We start from the raw sequence: 22524 nt of genomic DNA on the forward strand, positions 1-22524 counted from the left end.
TAATCTATGATTCTCTATTAAAGAACAAATGCAACAATGATTACAGACATAGACATCAGCAGTCTTGGCTAGAAACCTGATTAAAATATGTCTCCCAGCTGGCTACTGAATGGCTTATATCAACTGCAAAGTTGGGTACTTTTAGTCAGACTTTCTTCCTGCTTTTCCTGTTAACCTGATGGATGTCCTGTTTTTATCCTTTTCCTTTTTATCTAGCAAAAAGTGGGAGTTACAAATATCATTGTTCCACGTCGCTTGCTAATGTGTCATTGCTATTGTCAAATAGAAGTAGCACCATGTGTAAGTTAGCATATACTAGAGAAGGACTCTGGAGCAGATTTTTTAGGAATGTTTTAACTGGCTTTAAGTTTGATGGATGCATTAACCACCAGAAACTGGTTCCTGATCTTCCAGGGAGACTGCTAGGAAAAGCAGAAAACAAAACTTGATATAAACAAGAGTAAATTCAATTGTGTTAATCATGAAGTCTGACCTACTTTTGTGTTTACCCTTTATTTTCCCCTCATAGGCTGTATTCAGCTTCCTATGTTCTAAGTAGCAACTAATGATTCAATTAAAAATTAATAAAATAATAGTATTGTATCTGAGGAGTTAGTTAATAACCATAGTCCATTAAACTTTTTCCATTGCATAAAATGTTAAGATGGTAGCATACTAAGTATTTTTGGCTTCTCCTAGTGAGTTAATTTCTGATCAGTTACTCAAAAAATTTGTTCAAAGATTTTGTGTTTTACTTCTAAAGTTGCCCTTTTAGCATTGGCAGCATTTCCATCTCTTGCCATTTTGAATGCTCACAGATCATGAAGCGCATTGGATGGATAACGGAATCATAGTCAGATGTGTGAACTTTGTAAACACCAATAAACTTTGAACATTCAGAGTGTTCTGTTTTTCCTCTCAGATGGACTTCTGTAATGCACTGAGCACCAGTGCTTGCTGAAGAGATAGTAAAGATTTTCAAAGGAGAAGTGCCCAAAGAGCAGGCTTGCAGCCATTATTAGTACTTCCGTTTGGTGACAGAACTATCTGTAGTGTCAAATTAAAAAATTGTTGCCATAATGGATTCTCTTGCCTTGTCTGTATATAGTATGCATGAGCTTAAAAAAAAAAAAAAAGCCTCTGTATATAAATAACCTTTAAAAGTCTGAAGTTTATGCCAGAAATACATACTGGCCCCTGACACAGAAATTAACACCAAATTTTTGCTTTTGCTGCTATTCATGACTTTTTTTAACACTTAACTGTATTACAGACTTAAAGCTTTGCCACAGATGATGTTTTATCATGCATACTAAAAATAGTAAGTTTCTGACTGTGACTCAGTTGAACTTGAAGCAAATTTGTAACAACTTAATCTTTACAAAATAGTTCTTTGATCATTGTCCCCTCCTGCAGCTGGAAGTGCATTGAATGGGTAACGTGATCTTTGCTGCTGTTTGTAAGAACTCCACACTTAGGGATGTTTATTGGCCTAATTCACTACCACTGTTCAGAGAGATGTGGAAATGCAATGGGTATTTTGCGTAGCTGCTCCTGTTAACCAGAAAGAAGGTTGCACATGGTCCATGGAGCTGAAGCAGGCTGATGATTTGTAGAATAAGAAGGACATAGCTGGTATGATTTCATTAAATGTTAAGACAATTATTTTTATAGAATAAAGTATTACAACCTGAGTACCTTCCCATCTCTCATATGAGAGATGTTGGTTTATTCTAACAGGTTTAATGTATGATCTGTCATCTTTTGGTTTTGTTCTAGAATAGCAATGGTTCCTCTTGGGGAAAAAAGCAAACCTAGGGCTCATTTTCAGGCTAAACCTTTCTATGATTCTGAGATCATCAAGTCAAACTGTTCCCTCAGCACTGCCAAGGCCCCCACTAACCATATCCCCAGGTGCCACATCCACATATTTGTTAAATCCCTCCAGATATGGGGACTCCACCCCTACCTTGGGCAGCCCATCAATAATGTATAACTCTTATAATAATGCATAAAGTCCATTCTTCCTGCAGTAGAGCTTGTTAATTGTATTCAGCCTGAAAATGTGAGGTAACTGTGCTTCCTTACTCACCACTGTGACTTTACATGCTGTCAGCTCAGCACCTTGTAATTTTATTTTGTATGTACCAATCCTAAGCTGAGCCTCTGCACCAGTATCTCTGGCTTCTTTTTAGTGATGACAGCCAATGGACAGTGTAGATTGAGAAAGGGAATTGAGTGTGCAATGTTAAAGTACTTCTTCAGAGCTCAGCCCAACACTATTGAAGAGGGAAATCTTGTTCAGGAAGGCCAGGCCACAAAGCTGTTCTCCTGCTTGAATGACTGCTTAATCCAGGAATAAATATTTCTAATCTCTTACAAAACTGACTGCAATATAGTTTTTGTAAAAGCTGTGAAATTTGGTACTTAACTTTGTGCTCTTTTACTCTATTTTAAATTATATGAACAGCAAAAATGCCTCAATAGACAGCTTTAGTCTATTCTGATGAGTTTTCTATAGATTTAATAATCAATATAAATTTAGGATCAGCTGTTCAATTATTTCAGCTTCATTTATAGTAGCCATGCTTCCAGTGTCACTTTTTGTGGCCACTGCAGACTTCATCAACTTTTGCATTTTGTTTGTTAATGACAGTTTGTAAAACCAGATGGTCATAGTGGGTTTAGTGTCTGCACAGTTACTGGTAGCATTTGTGTTAACCCCTCACTTCTCGAATCTATTGCCTAAGACTGTCATAACATAGGTATTTTGGATATTCTACTTTTTTTTTTGTTTTGTCAAACTCATTATTGTTAATGTCACTTGTCTCTTGAAATTTAACTGTGATGGAGTTCCCTGTGGCCAGAGGTGGATGTTCCCTGTAGCTAGAGGTCAATAATTCCAGCAGAATAGACCTAGACACTGCAGAAGGTCTTAATTCCTTTGTGTGCATCTCACAGGTGAAAGAGGGAGGACAAGCCCTCCATCTGTACCTTTTCACCTCCCTTAAGATGCAACTTGGCTGTTGAGAGCTGGAAAGGGTTGGAGCTGAATGGCTCCAAAAACTCTGCTTGAAGTATCTGTTGTTCATCAGCATACAGTGCTAGTCTCTGCCTTTTTCTGGGGCCCTCTGTGGGCCCCATTTACTGAGAAGCAGTTAATTCCTGGACAGGACATCCAGCTGGGACTCTTGCACAGCCAGGGGTACTGGCTTCATGAATTCTGCCTTGTTTAAAACAGGGATCAATCAAGAGTCAAACCCCAAACTCGAAGGATGAGACCAAGTCAGATTCCTTATTTTGCTCACTTCCTAAACCATCCCTATCCATCTGGATTAGAGATGGTAATTTTATTTTCTTATTTACTAGCAGCAATTTTGTTGTTTTGATCCATGATAGCCCCAGAGTTGTTGGTGTTATGTTCCAGGATAGACCCAGGACTGTTTGCAGAAGTAGGTTAGTCATCCTGGAGAGTAATTTGCAGTGTTTTGGGATGATGAGGGAGGGCGATCTCACTGGAGGATCACATTATGTTAATTGTTTAAAATGCAAACATTTTTATATATATATATATATATATATATGTAATATATAAAAAAAGCATTTTAATGGTTAAGCAAAATGGCTCAAGATATTTTCATAGTAATCTCAAACTGCCCCTGGGAAAGACCCTCTTGATAAACAAAAATTTTAGTGCAAACTTTAAGCTTCTATGAGGAAGTTATTAAGTATCCAGCCCTGGGAAGAATCTAGTGACCACACATTTATTCAGTGCATGGGGACAGTGCTGAATCCCAGCATCTCTGTATGGCTTCACCATCTCCTGATGGCATCTGAGCTGTAGGAGCTGACTGGGAGTGTGCTGTTTCTCTGTCCACTGTGGGACACTAAATCTGTTGCATCTCAAAAATAATACTTAAATTCTTCATTTGCTCTTAAACTCTTAATAAATGCAGATAGGGTTAAGCTCAGCTGAAGAATGGTGCCACCTTAACTTGCTGTGAAGCTGATTGCATCTATAATTACATCCATTCTTTAAATCTCCTGAGGGATATTGTTTCTTGGTTTTGTAATGAAAGGAATTAAAAAAATCTGTTGATGCTGTTTCCTATGGTTCTTGGATTTATTTATTAATCACTTGGTGAATTATTGAGGATGCATACTGACATGTACCTGTTTGTCCTTTTGAGTGCTTCATGTTCATACATGACTTTATTCTGGAAAGGAGAATAAATGGTTGTGTTTCTGAAAAGAGATTTCTGATTGATTATAGATGAAACTGGTAATGCTCCTTACACTTAAGTTGCTTCACCTACTTTAGTTAGAACCCATTTTCAATTTCTTGTAATTGTGCTAGACTTCATCTTCTTGGGCATTTCTACAGGCTGAGGTCATAATCTTCTGATAAAAATCGAACTAGATAAGTAATTAGGTTTTCTCTAATATAATCAGAGATTCTAACTGAGCATGCCATTTTCCTCTTAGAACTTGATGTTTTGCTGAGCTCTTATCCTGAGATAAAGAATGAATCATTTTTTTCGGCCTTTTGGAGTAATATTTAAAATTAGGGACTTCAGAAATGCAAACCAAGTACCAAAATGAGGAAAATCAGAATAGTATGCTTGAATCTAAATGGATGAAAGGCAAGTGTCGGAAAGAGCAAGGCTTCTGTCTTGCTGACTCTTACTTATGGTCCTGCTGTTCATAAACCTGAGTTCCAGCCTGGAGACCTGGATTCAGTATTAATAAATAGTTTTAGAAGAAACCCTTAAAATTAAAAAAAAAATCACTTCAGTCAAACTTTTGGCAATGAATCATGTGTCTTTTGCTTTGGATGTCAGCATGGGTGAGATGTGCTGAGCAGTCTCTGCAGCTGCCATCGAAATCAGCTGAAGCTGTGCCTTGTATACCAAGAGCACTAGGAAAGTGCAAAGTTCAACTGTGTTTGATTTTACAACACGGGCATAGGAGGTCAGCACTTACTGTTAAAACCATTCTGAGATAATAGGGACAATAAATAGAACCACTGTAATTATCAGCATCATGCTATGCCTCCCAAACCTGTGCTGTATTTATAAAGTCTTTGACATTTAATTTCTTCTGTCGATTTAAACTTGTGGTATTTATATTGCTAGTCTCTTTGAGTATGAATTAGGAAATATATGGAAAAACTTAAAAGTACTTGTGAAACAAACTAAGCCAAATGTTGGCAGTATCTCGGTGCATCTTTGCATGACTGTGTCACTGAGACCATGGGGAGGTTTAAAGAGATGCTTATGTGATGCAAATGTATTTTGATGGTCTGAATAGTCATTAATTTTTTTTAAGTGAAACAGATCTGAATTTCTTTTTTGCCTTGTACCCATTTCACATGATTATGTTGTTTGCAGGCCTTACTGACTTTGTCCTGAAAAAGGAAGTCTCGCCTGCTCGTCTTAAAAAAATTTTGCAAGTAGCCATAGAGCTTTCAGCAACAAGAGTCCTCAGTATGTTCTGTTTGCTGGATTAATATATTAAAAATTAGGAATGCATGGATATCTCAAAAATTATTTTGCTTTTTTTCACCTCCTGGGAGGCTTTCTGAAGTATGCAATTAATGGGTTTTTTTTTCTTTTTTCTTTTTTTTTTTAATCTTTTTTTTTTTTTTTTCTTAAAAATAGTAATTTAAGGAAGAGGAAGGGAGCAGGGAAAACCCAGTCTGGTTTTGCATAATTACAGTAATGTTCTGATGTGACAAACTGGTGGAATCTTTCAACCCTTTAGGTATTTTAGAACTTAACCATTCAGCTCATCTAAGAGTGAAACTTCAGATTTGAATATTTATTTTGAAAGGCAGACATATCTTGTTGGAGAGAGTGTGGTTGGTGGGTGTTTTTTTATAACAGCTTCACTTGTTACTTTTGGAGTGAAGACATGGCTCCATTGACTATTTTCAACATAAGCAAGTGCTTATGGTTAAGTGATGGGCCCTTGCAAGCCCAGCATTGAGAGCCTTCAATACAGCGATCAGTTTTAATCGACACAGCTATTTCTGATGAGATATGAGTTATCTGGATATCATGATTTGCTTCTTTATAAACCTCAGCAGGGTATTCTGATAAATGCATGAATCTGAAATTTTCAAAAGCTCCAGAGCCATTTTCATTCATAATCCTTTAACTGATTTCAAAGTCTTGATGGCAAGAGTAACCAAACTCCGATTGCTCTGAAGATATTTCTGTGCAACACTTGTGTATGTACTGCATTGAAACATGTATTAGCTTCATTTTCCTCTCCCAAATCCCAAGGAGTTTTCACTTTTCCAAAATGAGTACACGAAACTGCACCCTGACATGAAAATGATCATTCACTCTAAATTGAAAAGCCATATCTCTCAGAATTCATCTCTACTGGACTCCATCATTAAATTAATTGTGTCACTTATTTACGTGTTGTTCATATTTCAGATATTAGGATGGGAAATCACAAACCCTGAGCTGCCAGCTGCCCGTGTTGCCTCATGTCTGTGGAGCAGCCTGAGCAGTCTGTCATGCTATGTATATAATGTGTATAGTAAGGTTTGGGGCTTTTTTAAATCTGATGATAGTTCCTGTGTTCTCCAGATGCACTTGGCCTCTTTTCTGGGTTTCTATGAATGGAAATATATATATGTAGACAAGTAACATGTTTACAGCACACTCAGCTGCTTGACTCAGCCTGGCTTCCAGCCAGCCACATTTCAGAGAAATCGGAAATTTTGGAGACATTGGAACTTCATGTAAATGCAGTAGACATGGGCATTAAGGTGAATGGCTGGCTCTGGATCAAACCTCAGCTCCTCATTCCCACCCTGAGCAGCATCCTGCCTCAGCCAGCAAATGTCCCTGTGTGTGCAACAATCATCCATCCAGGCTGGACAGGTGTTTACCTGACATCACTGTGGCAGTCATATAGCTGCTCCTGATGCTGTGCTTCTTTCTCCCTGGCATGAATTATACTCCTTGGCAGAACTGCAATTCCCACAGGCAATCCAGCTCTGAGCAGCAGAAGTTGAAACCCACATCCTGCTGTTGCAATTTTCCTTGTGTCTCCTGCAGCCCTGAAGAACCCAGTGAGGTTTTGTATCTTTTAAACTCCTGCCTATTCCTGAATTTCCACATTGTTCCTAATGTTCTTTAGACAAAGAGGGACAAACTGGGACCTCAGATGATGAATAAATCATCTCCCTGTGCCCATCCAGAGATAGCCTCAGAGCACAGCAGCACTTAAGGGTCTATTTGTACCCTACAGTGTGGTTAAAAATATCAAAGTTGATTCCAAGTAATCTAGTGTGTTCGTGCAATATTGCTGGCATGGTACAGGGGCAGGACCCAGGTGGCTTTGGGAAGGGTTGTCTCTGAGAGGCATCACTAGTGGTGTAGCTGTGTGTTCTTGCCACTCAAGATAGCTCATGTGTCCCTGTGTGGGGCCGCATCGCTGGGTGTGCTGCCCTTGCTCACACGTGACATGGGCACAAAGCTCAGTGTTGACTACTCATGACATGCTGCCTTACCCCAGCTCTTACAGAGGCTGTGAGGCTACTACCTCTGGGCTTTTCTGAAGCATAAAGACGTGCAGGCAAGAGCATAATCTTCCAAAAATTTTCAACAGCTCTGAAACTGCAGCTCCATAATCTTCTTCAAATGTCTTTACCTACACTCAGGTGACAGGAGAGTTAGGCTACGTGGCTAGGTTTCCTTAAAGTGTTTGAAGAGGGGCTATACAACCTGAGTTCTCAGTAAAGAGTTCAAGTTTGTATCGTTCAGTGGTTTGTCCAAGCTATAAAAGCTTATATGTGTGTCATCAGAGCTGGGCTGATTCTCAACACAGGTGAAGGTTTCAGATCTGAGAGTTTATTACCACTAAAAAAGGAGCAATCTCACCCCTCCTAACACCTTTATCCCTTAGTGTTAGCAGCAGAACTTGTTGGACTCTGATACCACTGCTTAATCCAATGGAAAAATATCCACCAAAAACCTTATCCCACCCCATGTCCAAAACTTCCACCCTAACCTGGGGATTCTTTTGCTGTTAGTCATCTGAACCATCACAGAAGCTTTTCAGCATCACAGGGGGTTGAAAGAGAGGTGCAGGGCTGCACAGCAAGAGGGAGAAAGAGAAAGGTAGATAAAGACAATGAAAGGGCCTGGGATCTCCACTTCCAGGAACAGTGAGGTTTGAAGGACAGACTTGAAGTGCTTTCTCATGGAATCAGTTCCCCGTGCTTCTGATGCTGTGCCTTGCAGAAGTAGTTCACATTGCAATGCTTCATTTCCCTGTATTTTTAATATAATTTACCCCCGCCCCAGCTTTCTTTTTGGCTTTTTTTTTTTTGACATTTCTAGGAAGAAATCCTTCCCTATGAGGTTGGTGAAGCCCTGGCACAGGTTACCCAGAGAAGCTGGGGCTGTCCCATCTCCGGAAGTGTCCAAGGCCAGGCTGGATGGAGGTTGGCGCAAACTGGGATAGTGGAAGGTGTCCCTTCCCATGGCAGGGGTTGGTATGCAATGGGCTTGAAGATTCTTTCCAACCCAAAACATTCCATGATTCTGTGATTTCAATGGCAGAAAAGAGCAGGCAGAGAAAGTCAGTGAATAGCAGGTTCTAAGAATCTACTTCTCTCTGCCAGGGAGGAAGCCAGCTTATAGTAGTGCCTGTAGCTGGCTGTTAGATATAAACTGCATGTACAGGAGTCTTTAGTATATGGACAAGCAAATTCCCAGAGAGTTTACAGTTTTTCTGTTGAACTGTGAGATAAATAGCTTGCTTCTCAAAAATGTATGTCTGTATGTGTACATGAGCGAGATTGTGGCCTCTTTCACATTGCTATTACCAGACCAACTTTGCTGTATTGTTCTACAAATGGCATCCAAAATACTTTGTGGCAACTTCATATAGTTATGTTTAGATGTATGGATGTATATGCATACTCACACACCCCTGCATGTCTGTGATTTATCTACAACTGACAGATGAGGATTGCTCTAGGTATTACTAAAATAATGTGTGATTTCTTATTAGAGAAATTCTTTAGGATGACAAATCCATGGATGCAAGATCAGGCTCATACTAACCATGTGTACATCCATGGAAACAAAATTGTCTCAAAAATAAATGCCACAGTCGTGTTTTCTACTGAGTTTGTCATGACAGCTGCAGAGGAGGGATTTTCCTTTAAATGCTTTATCAAGGTACAGAATTGGCCTTTGCTTACTATTTGCTTCCAGAGTAAATAGGGAATAGATGCTTTACTCCTATACAGATCAAGTCCCTGGGCTTGAAAAGCCTCCTTTAAATTAGAATTTTAACAGTGGTTGTCAGATAATTCTTCTGAGCACTTGACCACACTATAATTATTACTTGGAAATTTTCAAATTTTCTGTCACATTATCCTTCTATTTGACATCAGAAACTGCTGCCCAGACGGTTTTGCCATGAAACTAATACCTGTCATCGTTAGGTACCACACACTGCCTGGCCTGCACACAGCAAGAAATACAAGCTTGTGTGTTAAAAATGCTGCAGGAGCCAAATTCACTGTGCAGGAACTCATTCCAGTGTTGGGTACATAACATGTACTTCTACTGTTTGTGAATGGTACACATGTTCTTCAGGTTAGAATATGGCTTATCAATATTAATTGGGGAAGTGATTCCAGAGATGAAACTGCAAAAACACATCAAGGAACTTCTCCCACAGTCTAATCCTTTTTATAGCCATTTATTTTTATAAAAAGTTCTTTCAGTTAAAAAAAATATTGAAAGGGTAAGGACTTTAAAATATTTGAGAAATTTTCTGATTTTGATTTATGCAGGCTTAGTATTAGCAAATGTTAAAAAAAATGTTTCTGATAATTTTATTGGAAAATATAATGTGGAATGAGTCCACCTTAAAGCATTTTTAAAAGACATTCCTCTAATATTTCTGTGGTTTCTCTCCAGAGGGATCTAAGAAACTCCAAGGACCAATTTATCTTTCTACACATTTCAAACCATGAAAAAAAATCTGGTCTGAAATCATGTATGTTACAGATGCTGTAACATACCATCCCTCAGAGGTGCCAGAGCTGTTTTTGAGCATCCTTGAAATCTTGGGAGAATCCTGTAGTCTGTCAAGGCATGGACTTTATAGCCATTTGTTCTGTTAAATTCCATGCCTTGAAGGGTTTTAGTGGAAGCACTGACTCCCCTTTGAATGGCTGCTCACAGCCCAGCTGCTGAGAGTGGAGGGGGTTTATGGGAGAAACCTCTTGGCACCAGGGTAGCTGTTGTCCGAGCCACAGTGTCTGCAGGTATTTTGGACAGTCTTTAAGGTCCCTTCCTACCCAAGCCTTTCTATGCTCCTGTTCCAGCACAGTTCTGCTCTGTAAGAGCAGGGTTGCACCGTTAGTGCTATGAATGTGATACATAAGGTTTATTATTTATTAATCAGTTCTGTAATTCTCATGTTAGCCAGTAATTTTCCCTATCTCGGTGTAAGCTATTTGCATTCTTCAGATCCCACAATCTGTGAAAGTGCAAAATGAGAAATACGCCATGGGTAATGATTTTTGTAGTCACCAAGTTGTATATTAATTGTACTTTTTCACCAAAAAGCATTGTTACACATTTTAAGACATTTCTCAATTTTACATGTTTTTACCACAACTATTTCTGATGTTTCTGCTCCTGACATTTCCAACAAAAGCAAACAGAAGGGAGAATTAAGTCAACATGTCATTCACTGCAATACCTTTTTGGGTTTGGGTGTTTTGTTTCTTGGATTTTATTTTAGTTTTAGGGTATTCAGAGCAACTGTGGTTGCTGTTGTATTGAGGAGGAAGGGATATCTTATGACAGGAGCCCAGGAGGGAGAAGTGCACCCAAGAAGTCTCTTAACTTTGGGCTTACACTTCTTAGGTAATTTTTTCAAAGCAGATCAATTCCTGAGCTATATAGACCAGGCAGAACCATGCAGATCGCTAGTTTTGAGGGGGGACGAGGAGTTTAGTTCACTGGTGGACATCATACTTCTTATTTTCTGAAATTAATTTATTTGGGAATGAATGTGAAGAGATGTTTAGACTAAGATAGATAACATGATTTTAGGGTTAGGCCATTCAACTCCTGGGGACCAGATGCACCCTATCAATTGTGTCTGCAGAGAAGATAAGAGGCTGCACTTACGTTTGACAGTGCTGCGTGACTCCTGGAACCCAGTCGACTCTGAACCCCAGCCCAGGGCTTCACACTCCTGCTCCTCCCCTTGCCCGTGCCTGGCACTGGTGCTTGCACCTCCTCTGCTCCGCTCTGCCAACCAGCACATCCTCCAGAGCCCCACACTGCGCTTGCGCCCGTCCTCCAGCGTTTGGTACACCCAGTTGGGGGTAAAGGCAGCCGCGTTGTTAAGAATGAGTGAGACCAGAGCTACCAACACAGCTGTGGCTACCAGTTTCTGGACAGTCATATCTGACTGTCAGCTTGCTGCCAGTCTCTAATTGCAGACGACACGAGGTCCCAGTCAGCTGCAGCACATTGAAATTGGGCTGGGAACAGGCGGCTGCGCTGAGTGTTACGGGGCTCTAGAGGACATCACCGTTCATTCTTGAAGTCAATTCCTGAGGGACTGCTGACCGAGGAGATGAGAATTTTGTGAGGTAGATAGGAGAATTCCATAAAATAAGAACACAAAGAAGCTTTGTTACGTCCTTCCCAGCGTTGACTTATCCGCCTTCTTGCACTTTGATAAGTAATGCCAGTTTCGTGGTGAACTGGATGACAGGGAGGTCCATTCCGTGTTGGATGGGATGAATCCAGACAGAATCCAGTCTCGGGGCCGGAGAGCCTGAGCTGAGGTGGGGCAGAGGTGGAATGGGATGCTCCCTGTAGCCTGGCGAGTGCCGCGTCCTCCAAGCCAACCAGTGCTGCTCCAAAAGCCTAGGTTTGGTTGCAAACTTCAGAATATCCTGCAAACGGTGACAGATGTCATCCTCTCAAAGCCAAGCCGAGCCAGAGGGGAATGCGGTCATCCCAAAGGTGATCGGCAAGTCTGGAGTATCTCGAGGAGGTTGCTCTGCCCTGTCCCTCTCCGAGGAGCCGAGCTGTGAGTGCCGGGACGAGAACAGCCACTGCGGTGAGGAAAAGGCCCCCCCACCTCCCCACCAAGAGGAAATGGCTGTTTTTGTGGCTCGTTTTGGTGAGCCTCAGGGCGTAGTCGACTGCAAAAAAAAAAAAAAAAAAAAGAGCCACTGCCACGGCAGTCAAACATTAACAGGATGCGTTTCCTGAAAGGAAAAGACTATGGAGACTTCTAAAGTTGTCCCTCCTCCGCTCGGAGAGCTCCCTCCCTGCCTCACGCCTCCTCCCCTCGCCGCTGCCCCCAGCCGGGACCCGCAGCGTCTCGGAGAGCCCGGGGAGCACAGCAGAGCTCCTCGGGAAAAGGAGAGAAGGAAATCCCAGCTTCAGCCCTCGGGGCATCAGCTCTCTGGAAGCGGATCGAGGAGAGGGATTTTGAAATACCTTTTATTAGAAGCAAAACAATATTGGGGTTCGCTGCTGGACAGCGCGACGAAAGCGCTGCGGGGGTGCCCTGATGTCCGCGTCCTCTCTGCCCATAGGAGAGACCGTGGCAGATAAATAGGAAGTGTAAAATCTGGAGATTCTCAACCCTGTAACAAGCCAGTCTGGGGATGTCTGCAAAGGCAGGGGCCAAGCGTTGGGGTGTGAGTGAGGTTGAGAGTCACCGTATGGCGAGCCCGAGTCCCGGCGTGCTGGGCGCGGTGAGGGCTCCGCAGAGCCTCGAGGGACGCTGCCCACCTCGCTCGGTGCCCAGGGCGCGACAGCTCTGCTGCCGTGTGCTCGATGGCGTGTCCCTGCTCCAGCCCGCTACGGAATGGACTGCCACAGGGCAGGTGGCTTCTCTTCCCAGGGCAGGTGCTTCTCTGCTAAACCCGTTAAAGAGAGTTGTTGTGGGTATTCCAAACGGTCCTTGCACCTGGATGTTTCCAGCCTGGCACTCCAAACGGCTCTTGGCTGTTCCTATCCGCTGCCTCCCAGCACCGCGAGGAGGACAGGGATTCTGGTGGGCACTACCCTGCAGCCTGGGGTTATGCCCTTCCTGAGCTGAGCCTGGCACAGTTCTTCAGGCTTCACAAATACCGCACGAGTGTGGCATTGCCTTGTACACGCTGAACTGAAGGCACACCATCCAGTCAGCACTGAGGAGGCCTGGCACAGACCTGCCTCGCCAGGCACTGCCACACCCGAGGGGCTGGCACAGGAGTTCACATCCCGCTAATCAATACATTAGCTTGCAAACAGATTTAATTTTATAGCGGCTCCATCTTACCACACAAGAGGCTTTGCCCCTAACCAACTGACCTGCCCTGACCCAATACACTGAAAGAAACTGGTCTGAAATTTTTTACAAGGCAACATTTTCTTTTCAAGACTTGTTGGTGAGAGAAGGGGGGGGGAATTCCAGTAAAGCTGATGTGCTCCTATAATTAGTCTTCAGCTACTGAAGTTGAATGTCCTAACCTGGCTATGAACTCAGCCCTCCTCCATGTGCTCTGATAATTTTTAATCTTTAAACAAATTAAGTTTTAAGTACTTTGAGCATCTTCATCCCTTGAGAGCATTGTAGCATCTTTGGTTTCTCTTTTTCCCTGTGATCGGTCATGTTTCTGTACATTACTGGTTTTAGAACTTCTGGTATAAGCACACCAGTGTCTGCCATTCTTCAAATAAATTTCCTACCAGCAATGACTGTCTTTGCATATTTTAAACCCCTTGGATTACTTGTTATTATGACTCTGTGTTTATTATAAGCCAGGCATTCAGCAGCAAGGCAGATAATGTTTACATGTAGATAACACCAGGAGAGATTTACCTTTAGGGAAATGTCACACACCTGCTTCTGCCTCCCCCCATTTGGTTTTTGTGATTTGATGAAGTCTGAGTATGTATTTTCAGGAGGGTCCAAGCTTCCTTCTCATGTAACGTTAAAAACAATAGCAATTATATTTTACAAAGGCTGAACAAATCAGTCTAGTCATAGAATCATAAAGGTTGGAAAAGATCAAGTTCAACCACTGCCCTAGCCACTGACCCATGTCCCCAAGTGCTACAGCCACACAGCTTTTAAATCCTTCCAGGGATGGTGACTCCACCACTGCCCCGGGCAGCTGTGCCAGTGCCTGACCACCCTTTCCATGACCAAATTTTCCCTAATATTCAATTTAAACAGTATGAGAATCCTGATCCTTAATAAAAAACTGCCTTAGTGAATGCTTCTTTGTTGACAAGCAGGCAGCAGGATGTGCATTTTGCAGCACTCATGGCATTCTGTGGGGCACAGGGGTTTGTGTCATACAACCCACATGGAGCAATCTCTAGGTGTTGGTTTTACGAGGTTAAGTTTGGAACAAAGCTATGTATTCAATGGGATTTTATAGATACATTCTGTGAAGCTGCTTTATCAAATGTTATGTTTCTGCCAGGGAAGAGTTTTTAGGAGTAGCCTCATCAGCTTTCAGTGTTTGGATCATACATGAAAAATGCCTGACTTTTCTTAGAGTAGCTCATATAATATCATTAACACTATCAAGAGCCTCATTGAACTGTTACAACTTTTCATCTATTACTTAGTTCCTTGTTGTCTTTTAGCCCCACGGAAAGATATAACTGGGATCATATGTATTTTATTTTAAAAGCATCAAACCTAATTTAGCTACATCAGCTAAAACCTCATTTTCTCAAGTCCTTAGTGTTTTCCAGCCTAGTGGAAGATGTCCCTGCCCATGGCAGGGGTTTGGAATAAGATGGTTTTTAATGTCCCTTCTTACCCAAACTATTCTGTGGTTCTGTGATTATCTATAATATAACATTATAGGATGCGATATTAATTTGTTATATATTACCTGTATATTATAGGGTCCAGTTCAACAAAGTGGGGCCCAAATTGAAGAGAGATGTTTTTTTAATCCTGGTCAATCTTCATTTTCCAAATATAGCCAATTAAATAGAGGGAGAAAAGGTTTTTCAGTGAGATGCTTCAGACATATAAATGTCCAGCACTTCTAAATAATATTGTATTTTTTCTTTAAACTTTATTGCTAAATAGGCAATGAAAAACACATGGGAACAGAAGGGTTTGTGAGGACTGTGGATGCTGTAAACACAGTTCCAGAGAAAAACAGATGTGAAAGGTCAGATACAAAGCAAGGAAACTTTCATCAAATATGTGGTAAGATTGGTGTCCACTCTTAAGAGGCATCAACATTTGCTTCCCAAATCCCTGGTACTGTGGGTGTGGCCTGGAGCCTGGGAGCACAGGGTGCAGCAGTGTATCCCTGTGCCTGGTGGGGGGCTTGGGGCTCCCAGGCTGCTTGGGATGCCTTTCCATGGCTCTGCTCCCACTGCTGCTGTGCCTGGCCTTCATTAAGTGTCCAGCTTCGGCTGATGAAGTACAGATGTGAGAGGCTTTCCAGGGGGGGTGAAAGGAGGAGGAGAGGAAGAACAGGAAATTCTTGGAGTCACAGTTGGGGGCAGGGAAAAATATTACTTGGCGTTTTTTATATGGACAACAGGGCCAGGCCTGGAAAGTAGAGCTGCTGCCTTTTAGGGATGCATGGAGAGATTCAGCTTGCTTACTACACTGGCAGCTGTTGGGAGATTAACTGTGGTTTTCCTTGGGATTTAAGTGAACCTGTTCTGCACCTCCTGTTTTTTGTTCCTTCACCAGACCCGCATCCATCTGCCCACATTTCTGAGGGGCAGCAAAACTTGCCCTGGTGCTGGAGGTGTGTGCCTGCCAGGGAGGTTGCACATCTCGTGGCTGAGGTTGGTCTTTGTGAAATGCAGAGAGAAATGGAAGTGGATTGTGGGTGCTGCCAGGATTCCCTCCCCTTTCCTATCCTTTCCTCTCCATGTACCTTATCAGACTCTCTTGTGAAGGATGTATCTGCTGGAAAGAACCAGTGTCTGCTGCAGTCCCATGGGGACCATGGCTGTTGCTCTGCCCTGTACAGCTGCTAACCAAACCGAGTGGGGTATGGGAACTGCTCGGGGCAGAGCAAGGCTGGGTTCCTTAGGTAAAACACTCCTTCAGGTGTTTCTGCAGGGCGGAAGCAGGAGAAGGGATGGTCAGATGGAGTCAGTGGTCTCACCTGCCATGGGTTCTTGTGCTGGTGAGCTGCTCTTATCGTGTCTCTCAGAATCATGGAATGGTTTAGTTTGGAAAGGACTTTAAGGACCATCTCTCTGCCATGAGCAGGGACACCTTTCTTTGCTGTCCCTCTAATCTCTTGCTGTGGTCTCTGTGCTGGGCGAGTCCATGCAAGCTGTGCTCTGCTGTGAACACTCCCAAATTCAGTGTCTTTGGTGCAGTTTGAGCCTGGTGTGCTCACCCCCTGCCCAGCCGGGGTGGGACAAGGCAATGCTTGCCAGAATAAAACCAACTGCAGAGCACATCAGCTGCAGATGTTTCTCCCTCTGCGTTTGTTGCTGCCTGCAGCATACCCGTGGCTCAAGACTCTCAGGTTCATTTTGCAAATGGTTTGGAGTGAAGAAGAAAGAGGTGGGATGGCAGAACCCCAGCTCCTCAGGGTAGAGGTACCTGGGTGCCTGCGTGGCCCACAGGCAGGTGTGTGGGGGCAGAGCTCCCAAAGAGGAGTCCTATGGGCAGCAGCTCCTGCTGAATTTTGACATTGGCAGGAGTTGTTGCCATCCAGGAAAGTATAAAACAGCTGAGAGATGATGAGCAAATCCTGCTATGACTTTCTGCACGCCGTTATCTTTTAACTTTGTACTTTAAAATACACTGTGTAGTCTGTTTCCTCTCAAAAGTTTCCACTCCCTGTAGTCTAAATAAGAATCTCATCCGCTCGCCTGTTCGAGCCCATGAACTCTCATCTTCCTGCATGGAGGGAGTTGAGAGCTGTCAGAGCTCTGAAAAAGGAAGACTTTGATTTCCTTTCAGAAACTCACTGTTAGTGAGCTTGACAAAGCCCAGCACAGACGTGCGTTCCTTCACCCCAAGCCAACTGGCTGTTGGCAGCTTCTTCTGGCACACTGTAGAGCTTGGAAAATGTACTCCTCCTTAAGTGCTGTGCAGCACAGCTGTGCCCAGGCACAGCCTTCAGCAGCTTTTCCTAAGGACAGAACTCAACTGGCTGTGTTGGTCAAAGCCAGGTGAACATAACTAACATCATGTTGATCATGTCAATGTTCTTTAAAGGTGTTTTTCGAACTTTTCCCAATTCCAGATACAGATAGTATCTGGAATAAAAGAGAAAACTGTTCCAACTTTTCCAAAATTAGGAAGGTTACATCTGCTGACACAAGGCAGCGTTTTTGTATTAAGTGGTGATGGTTTCTGTCAGGCCCTTCTAGGTCTGAAATTACCACACTTTATTTCAATGTTCCTTTTGGCTCCTCAGCTGGGGAGCTTGGACACAGCTTGGGAGAAGGGCATGAGGAGGCTGTGTTTGAATACCACTCAGCTGTAAGAAAGGCAGCACTCAGATACGCATTTTTGCTTTTCTAAACCAGAAACACTTCTGATCTTTCTGAAATTTGTCCCTGATTAATCACTTCTGTTCCTTTTTTATTTTCTCTGTACCATTGTCTCAGTGAAGTCTGTACTACTTATGTTGATTAATACCTGCAACCTTTATATGAGTTGCACTGCAAGTAAAAGATGCTCTAATTCTTAAGGAAGTTTTGCAAACAATTTTTCCTGTGCCTTTTCTTAGTGTATGTGTTGAAGAGCATGTTGTGTTTCACCTGTTCCGCTGCTTCCCAGTTAGTCACTTTCTCCTGTGTGTGTAGGGCTTTCCCACAGCCACTGGAAACAAAAACATTTTAATCCTAAGAAAACTGGAAGGGAATTTGGTGGCAGATCATAAAGTGTCATTATATTCTATTATTTTCTTCTTTTTTCCCTGCTATTAAAATTTAGATCTTTACTTTGTGCTGTGTTGGTGCCTGAGAACTGCACAGACTGTACCTCTGCTGAGGGTGACATTGAAAAAATCTTATTTTGAATGCTCATGTTTTTTATTGGTCAAACATACTGCATGAAATTTTGAAGAGTCTCAAATATGAATAAAATCTCTGGAAGTATTTGCTTGTCCCAGTCTGTGATGGTCAGTTCTGTTGTGCTCCTCCTGCTAAGCAATTCTGCCAGCCATTCCAGCCAGGAGCATGGTCCTCAGCCCATCCTGCTTCGCCTGGTCAGGGGACTTTGCAGTGTTAACTCCAAGCTCATATCCCTGAGTCCTGAGTTCTTGTTCTGAGCATCACAAAGCTTTTCTTTTTGCCCATTTTATGCAAGTTTTAAATTAGAATGTGGTTGTTTGGTAATTTTTCTACACATTACTGAGTACAATTGGGCTCCCAATAGTTGTTCATATTTAAACTACTCCAGACTGCAACAGGGGATTTCCAGTGTGAGGTTAAGACTTTTTTCATAATTTTAATTTTGATTTCTGAACATCAGAGTGGGAGTTGTGACTGTCTATAGGTTGCAGCTACAGCAGGATGGGCGCATGATAAATGTTTATATAGATGCAAACATAGAATCATGGACTGGTTTGGGTTGGAAGGGACCTTAAAGACCATCTAGTCCTACCCACCCCTGCTTTGGGCAGCGATGCCCACTATTCCCAGGTTGTTCCAAGTCCTGTCCAACCTGGCCTTGGACACTTCCAGGGATGGGGCCACAGCTGCTCTGGGCAACCTGTGCCAGGGCCTCACCAACCTCATAGGGAAAAATTTCTTCCAATCTGAATCTCCCCTTTTGCAATTTAAAGCCATTGCCCCTTGTCCTGTCCCTCCAGGCCCTCATCCCAACTCCCTCTCCAGCTCTCCTGGGGCTCCTTTAGGCACTGGAAGGTGCTCTTAAGAGCCTTCTCTTCTCCAGGCTGAGCATCCCCAGTTCTCTCAGCCTGTCTCCAGAGTAAAGGTGTAACTGTTGTTGTTTAGACATTGGTGTAAATCAAAGTCCACAATATTTCCTTAAGGTTAGCATAATTCAGCTCAAGAACTGACCTTTGTGGGTGAGCCTGCTTCTGTTCCTCTTCAATCTTCACACAGCTGCTGGAGTCTCTGTTAGTCACCCCATTCCCAACGTACTGATGGTTTCCCCTTTCACACTCTCCCTCCTCACACCTCATTTGCCTTCCAGGTGACACAATAACAGCTCTCCTTTTCTTTCCTGTTTCCTGCAGTGAGGCTGTCTGGGAGAACATGGCTCGCATGTGTGTGAAGACTCAGAGGCTCGATGTTGCCAAAATTTGCCTGGGGCACATGGGTCATGCAAGAGGAGCCAAGGCACTGCGGGAGGCTGAGCAAGAGCCAGAGCAGAAGGCCAGGGTGGCTGTGCTGGCCATCCAGCTGGGCATGCTGGTAAATCCCACAGCCAAGCTGTGAAGGGTTTATATCAGACTCTGAAAAATTACTCACTGAAAGAAACTGCTGACTAAAGGAAACATCTTTGAAGGACTCTTTTATGTGTGAAACATTTAACAAAAATGTGCTTTCTTGGGGCATAAGCATCTTCCAAGCTTAATCATTCTAGGTTTCACTGGATTTAAAAAAGGCTGTATTTTATTATAGTTAAAATGTTTCAACAAACATGTTTTAAGCTCTGATATGGAGCTCTAATATTTAAGTTCTGATATGGAACACAACTTCCATTTTGAAATTATTTGTTTCTAGAGTGAAAGGCTAGAGCTGTGTACTGTGACAGAGCAAGGGCTGACCTGAGGTTGTTGAAGGAGTTTAGAAAATAGACTTTTCCTGCAGGGCTGGGGAGCTCTGTTCAGTCACATTCATTGCCTGTGCTGTCTCAGGGATGCCTAGTCACCCAGATTTCTATCCTGACTTCTCCCACTGTGTGAGCAGGAACTTGGCTGGATCTAGCTCAGCCAGAAGACAAAATCTGGCTGTTCCCTGGAGCCCAACCTGGCAGCAAATACACCCCAAGGTGGACCTTGTGTCTCATGTCTGTCTTCATTCCCCTTGATTGCCAATAGAAGTGAGATCTAAGTTGGAATTGAGACCAGCATTGTCATACGGATTGAAAATTGACTGGTGCTAGTTAGAGGGGAATTAGTATTCCACTGATTTAATACCTTTGGCAATGATCCATAAGAAAGCCAGAAATTTTTAGTTTGGGAACTGTAAGAGATCCAGGCATACAGTCCGTCAGAGGGAAAAACTAGAAAAGAATTTATGAAATAACCCACAGTCCATAGGAAATACTGAATTAGATAAAAATTAGCAAGGTGCTATGACAGCAAAAATCAGTTTGGGGCCATGTTTGAGGAGATGCCAAATCCCGGGGCCTGGATTTGGTAACTCCTGTGTGTGTATTCAGGGCAGCTACAGCTGGAATGATGAGCTCCAGCCTTTTAGTATCTCATTACAGAAAAAAAAGTTGATGAACTGGAAAAGGTTCAGAGAAAATCAGTGCAAATTTCTCAGCTCTTGGAAAGATTTCACAGAAAAGGAAATCTCTGAAAATGGCCAAATAACTAGAATTTGGCTTGAAAAGGTAGTTAGCAATCTATAGTTAATTGATGAGTATGAGAAAGAAAAAGAGACAGAGCGACTATTCTGAGTTAAAGGTAAGGAAAAAAGGAAAATTCAAACTAAATGTTTGTAAAGGCTTCCTGGCAGAGAAAACTATGAGGCTGAAAAGTGTCACTGATTCTTCTCTTGGATATTTAGATCTGTTTGGAGAGGGAACTACAGCAAAACAAATGCAGTTCTACTGCTTTTTTCCATCTTGTACAGAATTTTAGGGCAGGCATCTTCCTTTTCCAATTTCTGTGCTTTTTAAAATTTGAAACAATAAGAGACAGAAAGCATTTTTCTGTCTTGGACAGATAATCTCAATTTACTAAATATAGTGTTCAGCTGGACAGCAGTTGGGTGGAGCAGGAAAGTGCTCCTTCCACAGGAGTCAGAACCTCTTAGAGAATAAAAATAATAGTTCCAAATCTGTTCGCCCTTGCGTCAGCACCGGCAAAACCCTCCTGTTCTAATTCTGCAATGAATTATTAACATTTATTCCCAGGAATGGAGCTCATTTGTCCACAAACAGCATTGCGACCTCTGAGATCTACTGGGAGGCCACAGGGGTTCCCTGTCTTGCAAAACCTTAATTCTCAAAGCCTGAGTGCCAGGATCTTCTCTTAAGCCTCACCCCTGGGTGGGCAGCATGATTGGTAGCTGTACCCCCACCTAAGCATGTCTCCATTTTTGGCAATTCACACTCCTGATGACAGCATTTGATCATTGATGACTTGCTTGTGTCACTCCCCTCCCTCCCAGGCAATCCTGTACAATAAATGTCAGGATCTGAGTGCTTTCCTTATTTTTATATACCCATCCTGTTTCCCAATAACATGCTATCCCAGGCCACATATATTTAGCTGGTTAAACCCTCTGACTGAATGATTGTTGCTTTAATTGCATTGCAATGCCCTGCACTAATAAACTGCTGCAAGGAGTGCCTGGTGTGACTGACACGCAGCGTGGTCGGGGCTGACGGAGATTTTGGGTGTTCCTCTCCCAGGAGGACGCAGAGCGGCTGTACAAGGATTGCAAACGGTATGACCTCCTGAACAAGTTCTACCAGGCCTCCAACCAGTGGCAGAAAGCCATCGAAACGGCCGAGGCTCATGACCGGGTCCACTTGCGCACCACCCACTACAACTACGCGAAGCACCTGGAGGCAACCGGGCAGCAGAGCCTGGCACTCACCCAGTAAGCACCAGCTGGGTGTAGCTGGGGGACTGGGAGCCTCTTTCTCCTGTGAAGATAGGTGAAGGAGTATGTTTGATGATGGCCAGTAAAAATTAATTAAAGTCTTTTCCTGTTTCTGGTGCCTTCTATTTCACAGAGTGAAAGCATTCCCAGTGAAACCTCCCAGCAACCCTCCCGTGCAAATAATGTGTAGTGTCTTAAAAAGTCAAGAGTCTGTCTGGGCCAGTAGTTAAACCCCACTCATATCCAGTCCTGTGCTTGTCTCTGGAAGACCACTGCCATCTTTTCCTTCCTTTTCCATGAAAAAAACAATTATTTGCTTTTCCCGAGAGTCCCAGACACAACTACTGGAGCAGAATTTAGTTTGATTTGGTTGCTTCTGGTGGCTGGTCCTCTCCTGTGACTGCCAATGAGAAGTTAGGGGAGGGTATTTTTTGATGTCTTGTATTTCTTGTTTGAGATCTTGTTTTTATAAGAGTTTTCCAATATGAAAGTTCCCATTATCATCATCACCATCACCATCACCATCACCATCCAATAAGGTCAATTCTGTTCAGAATCAAAGCAGAACTCTGCTGTGCTCAGGCAGACCCACTGATGGCCATGGTGGGCAGTGGGGTTAGGAGACGTGGGTGCTGGGGAAGGGCAGTGACCTCTCAGCAGTGGCAGGGCTGATGTTGCAGTGGGTGGTACAATGTGGAGCTTGGGCCATTTGTGACCTGCCCAGCCAGGTGTGCATGATGCTTGGGGA

At 43.0% G+C, this 22524-nt stretch overlaps 2 protein-coding genes across 6 annotated transcripts in view; one reads left to right on the top strand and one right to left on the bottom strand.

Moving 5' to 3' along the window:
- IFT140 (intraflagellar transport 140) overlaps window positions 1-22524 on the top strand; it is an 87750-nt gene that overhangs the window by 58329 nt on the left and 6897 nt on the right. For both annotated transcript variants that reach the window (XM_068206403.1, XM_068206402.1), the window contains exons 19-20: window positions 19229-19406; window positions 21583-21773. In XM_068206403.1, the coding sequence (XP_068062504.1) occupies window positions 19229-19406; window positions 21583-21773 (369 nt within the window). The remainder of the gene's footprint in view (window positions 1-19228; window positions 19407-21582; window positions 21774-22524) is intronic.
- LOC137483399 (transmembrane protein 204-like) overlaps window positions 1-22524 on the bottom strand; it is a 63702-nt gene that overhangs the window by 15857 nt on the left and 25321 nt on the right. Inside the window, exons 1-2 of one of the 4 annotated variants that reach the window (XM_068206414.1) lie at window positions 16986-17276; window positions 11184-12214 (exon numbers count right to left, since the gene is read on the bottom strand). In XM_068206414.1, the coding sequence (XP_068062515.1) occupies window positions 11184-11463 (280 nt within the window). In that variant the 5' untranslated portion in view covers window positions 11464-12214; window positions 16986-17276. Of the gene's footprint in view, window positions 1-11183; window positions 12215-12515; window positions 12705-16985; window positions 17277-22524 lie in introns of those variants that run through there. The other 3 variants (XM_068206415.1, XR_011004456.1, XM_068206411.1) reach the window with 3 other exon arrangements.

Source organism: Anomalospiza imberbis, chromosome 16 (genome assembly GCF_031753505.1).
Source record: "Anomalospiza imberbis isolate Cuckoo-Finch-1a 21T00152 chromosome 16, ASM3175350v1, whole genome shotgun sequence".
NCBI classification, from domain to species: domain Eukaryota; kingdom Metazoa; phylum Chordata; class Aves; order Passeriformes; family Viduidae; genus Anomalospiza; species Anomalospiza imberbis.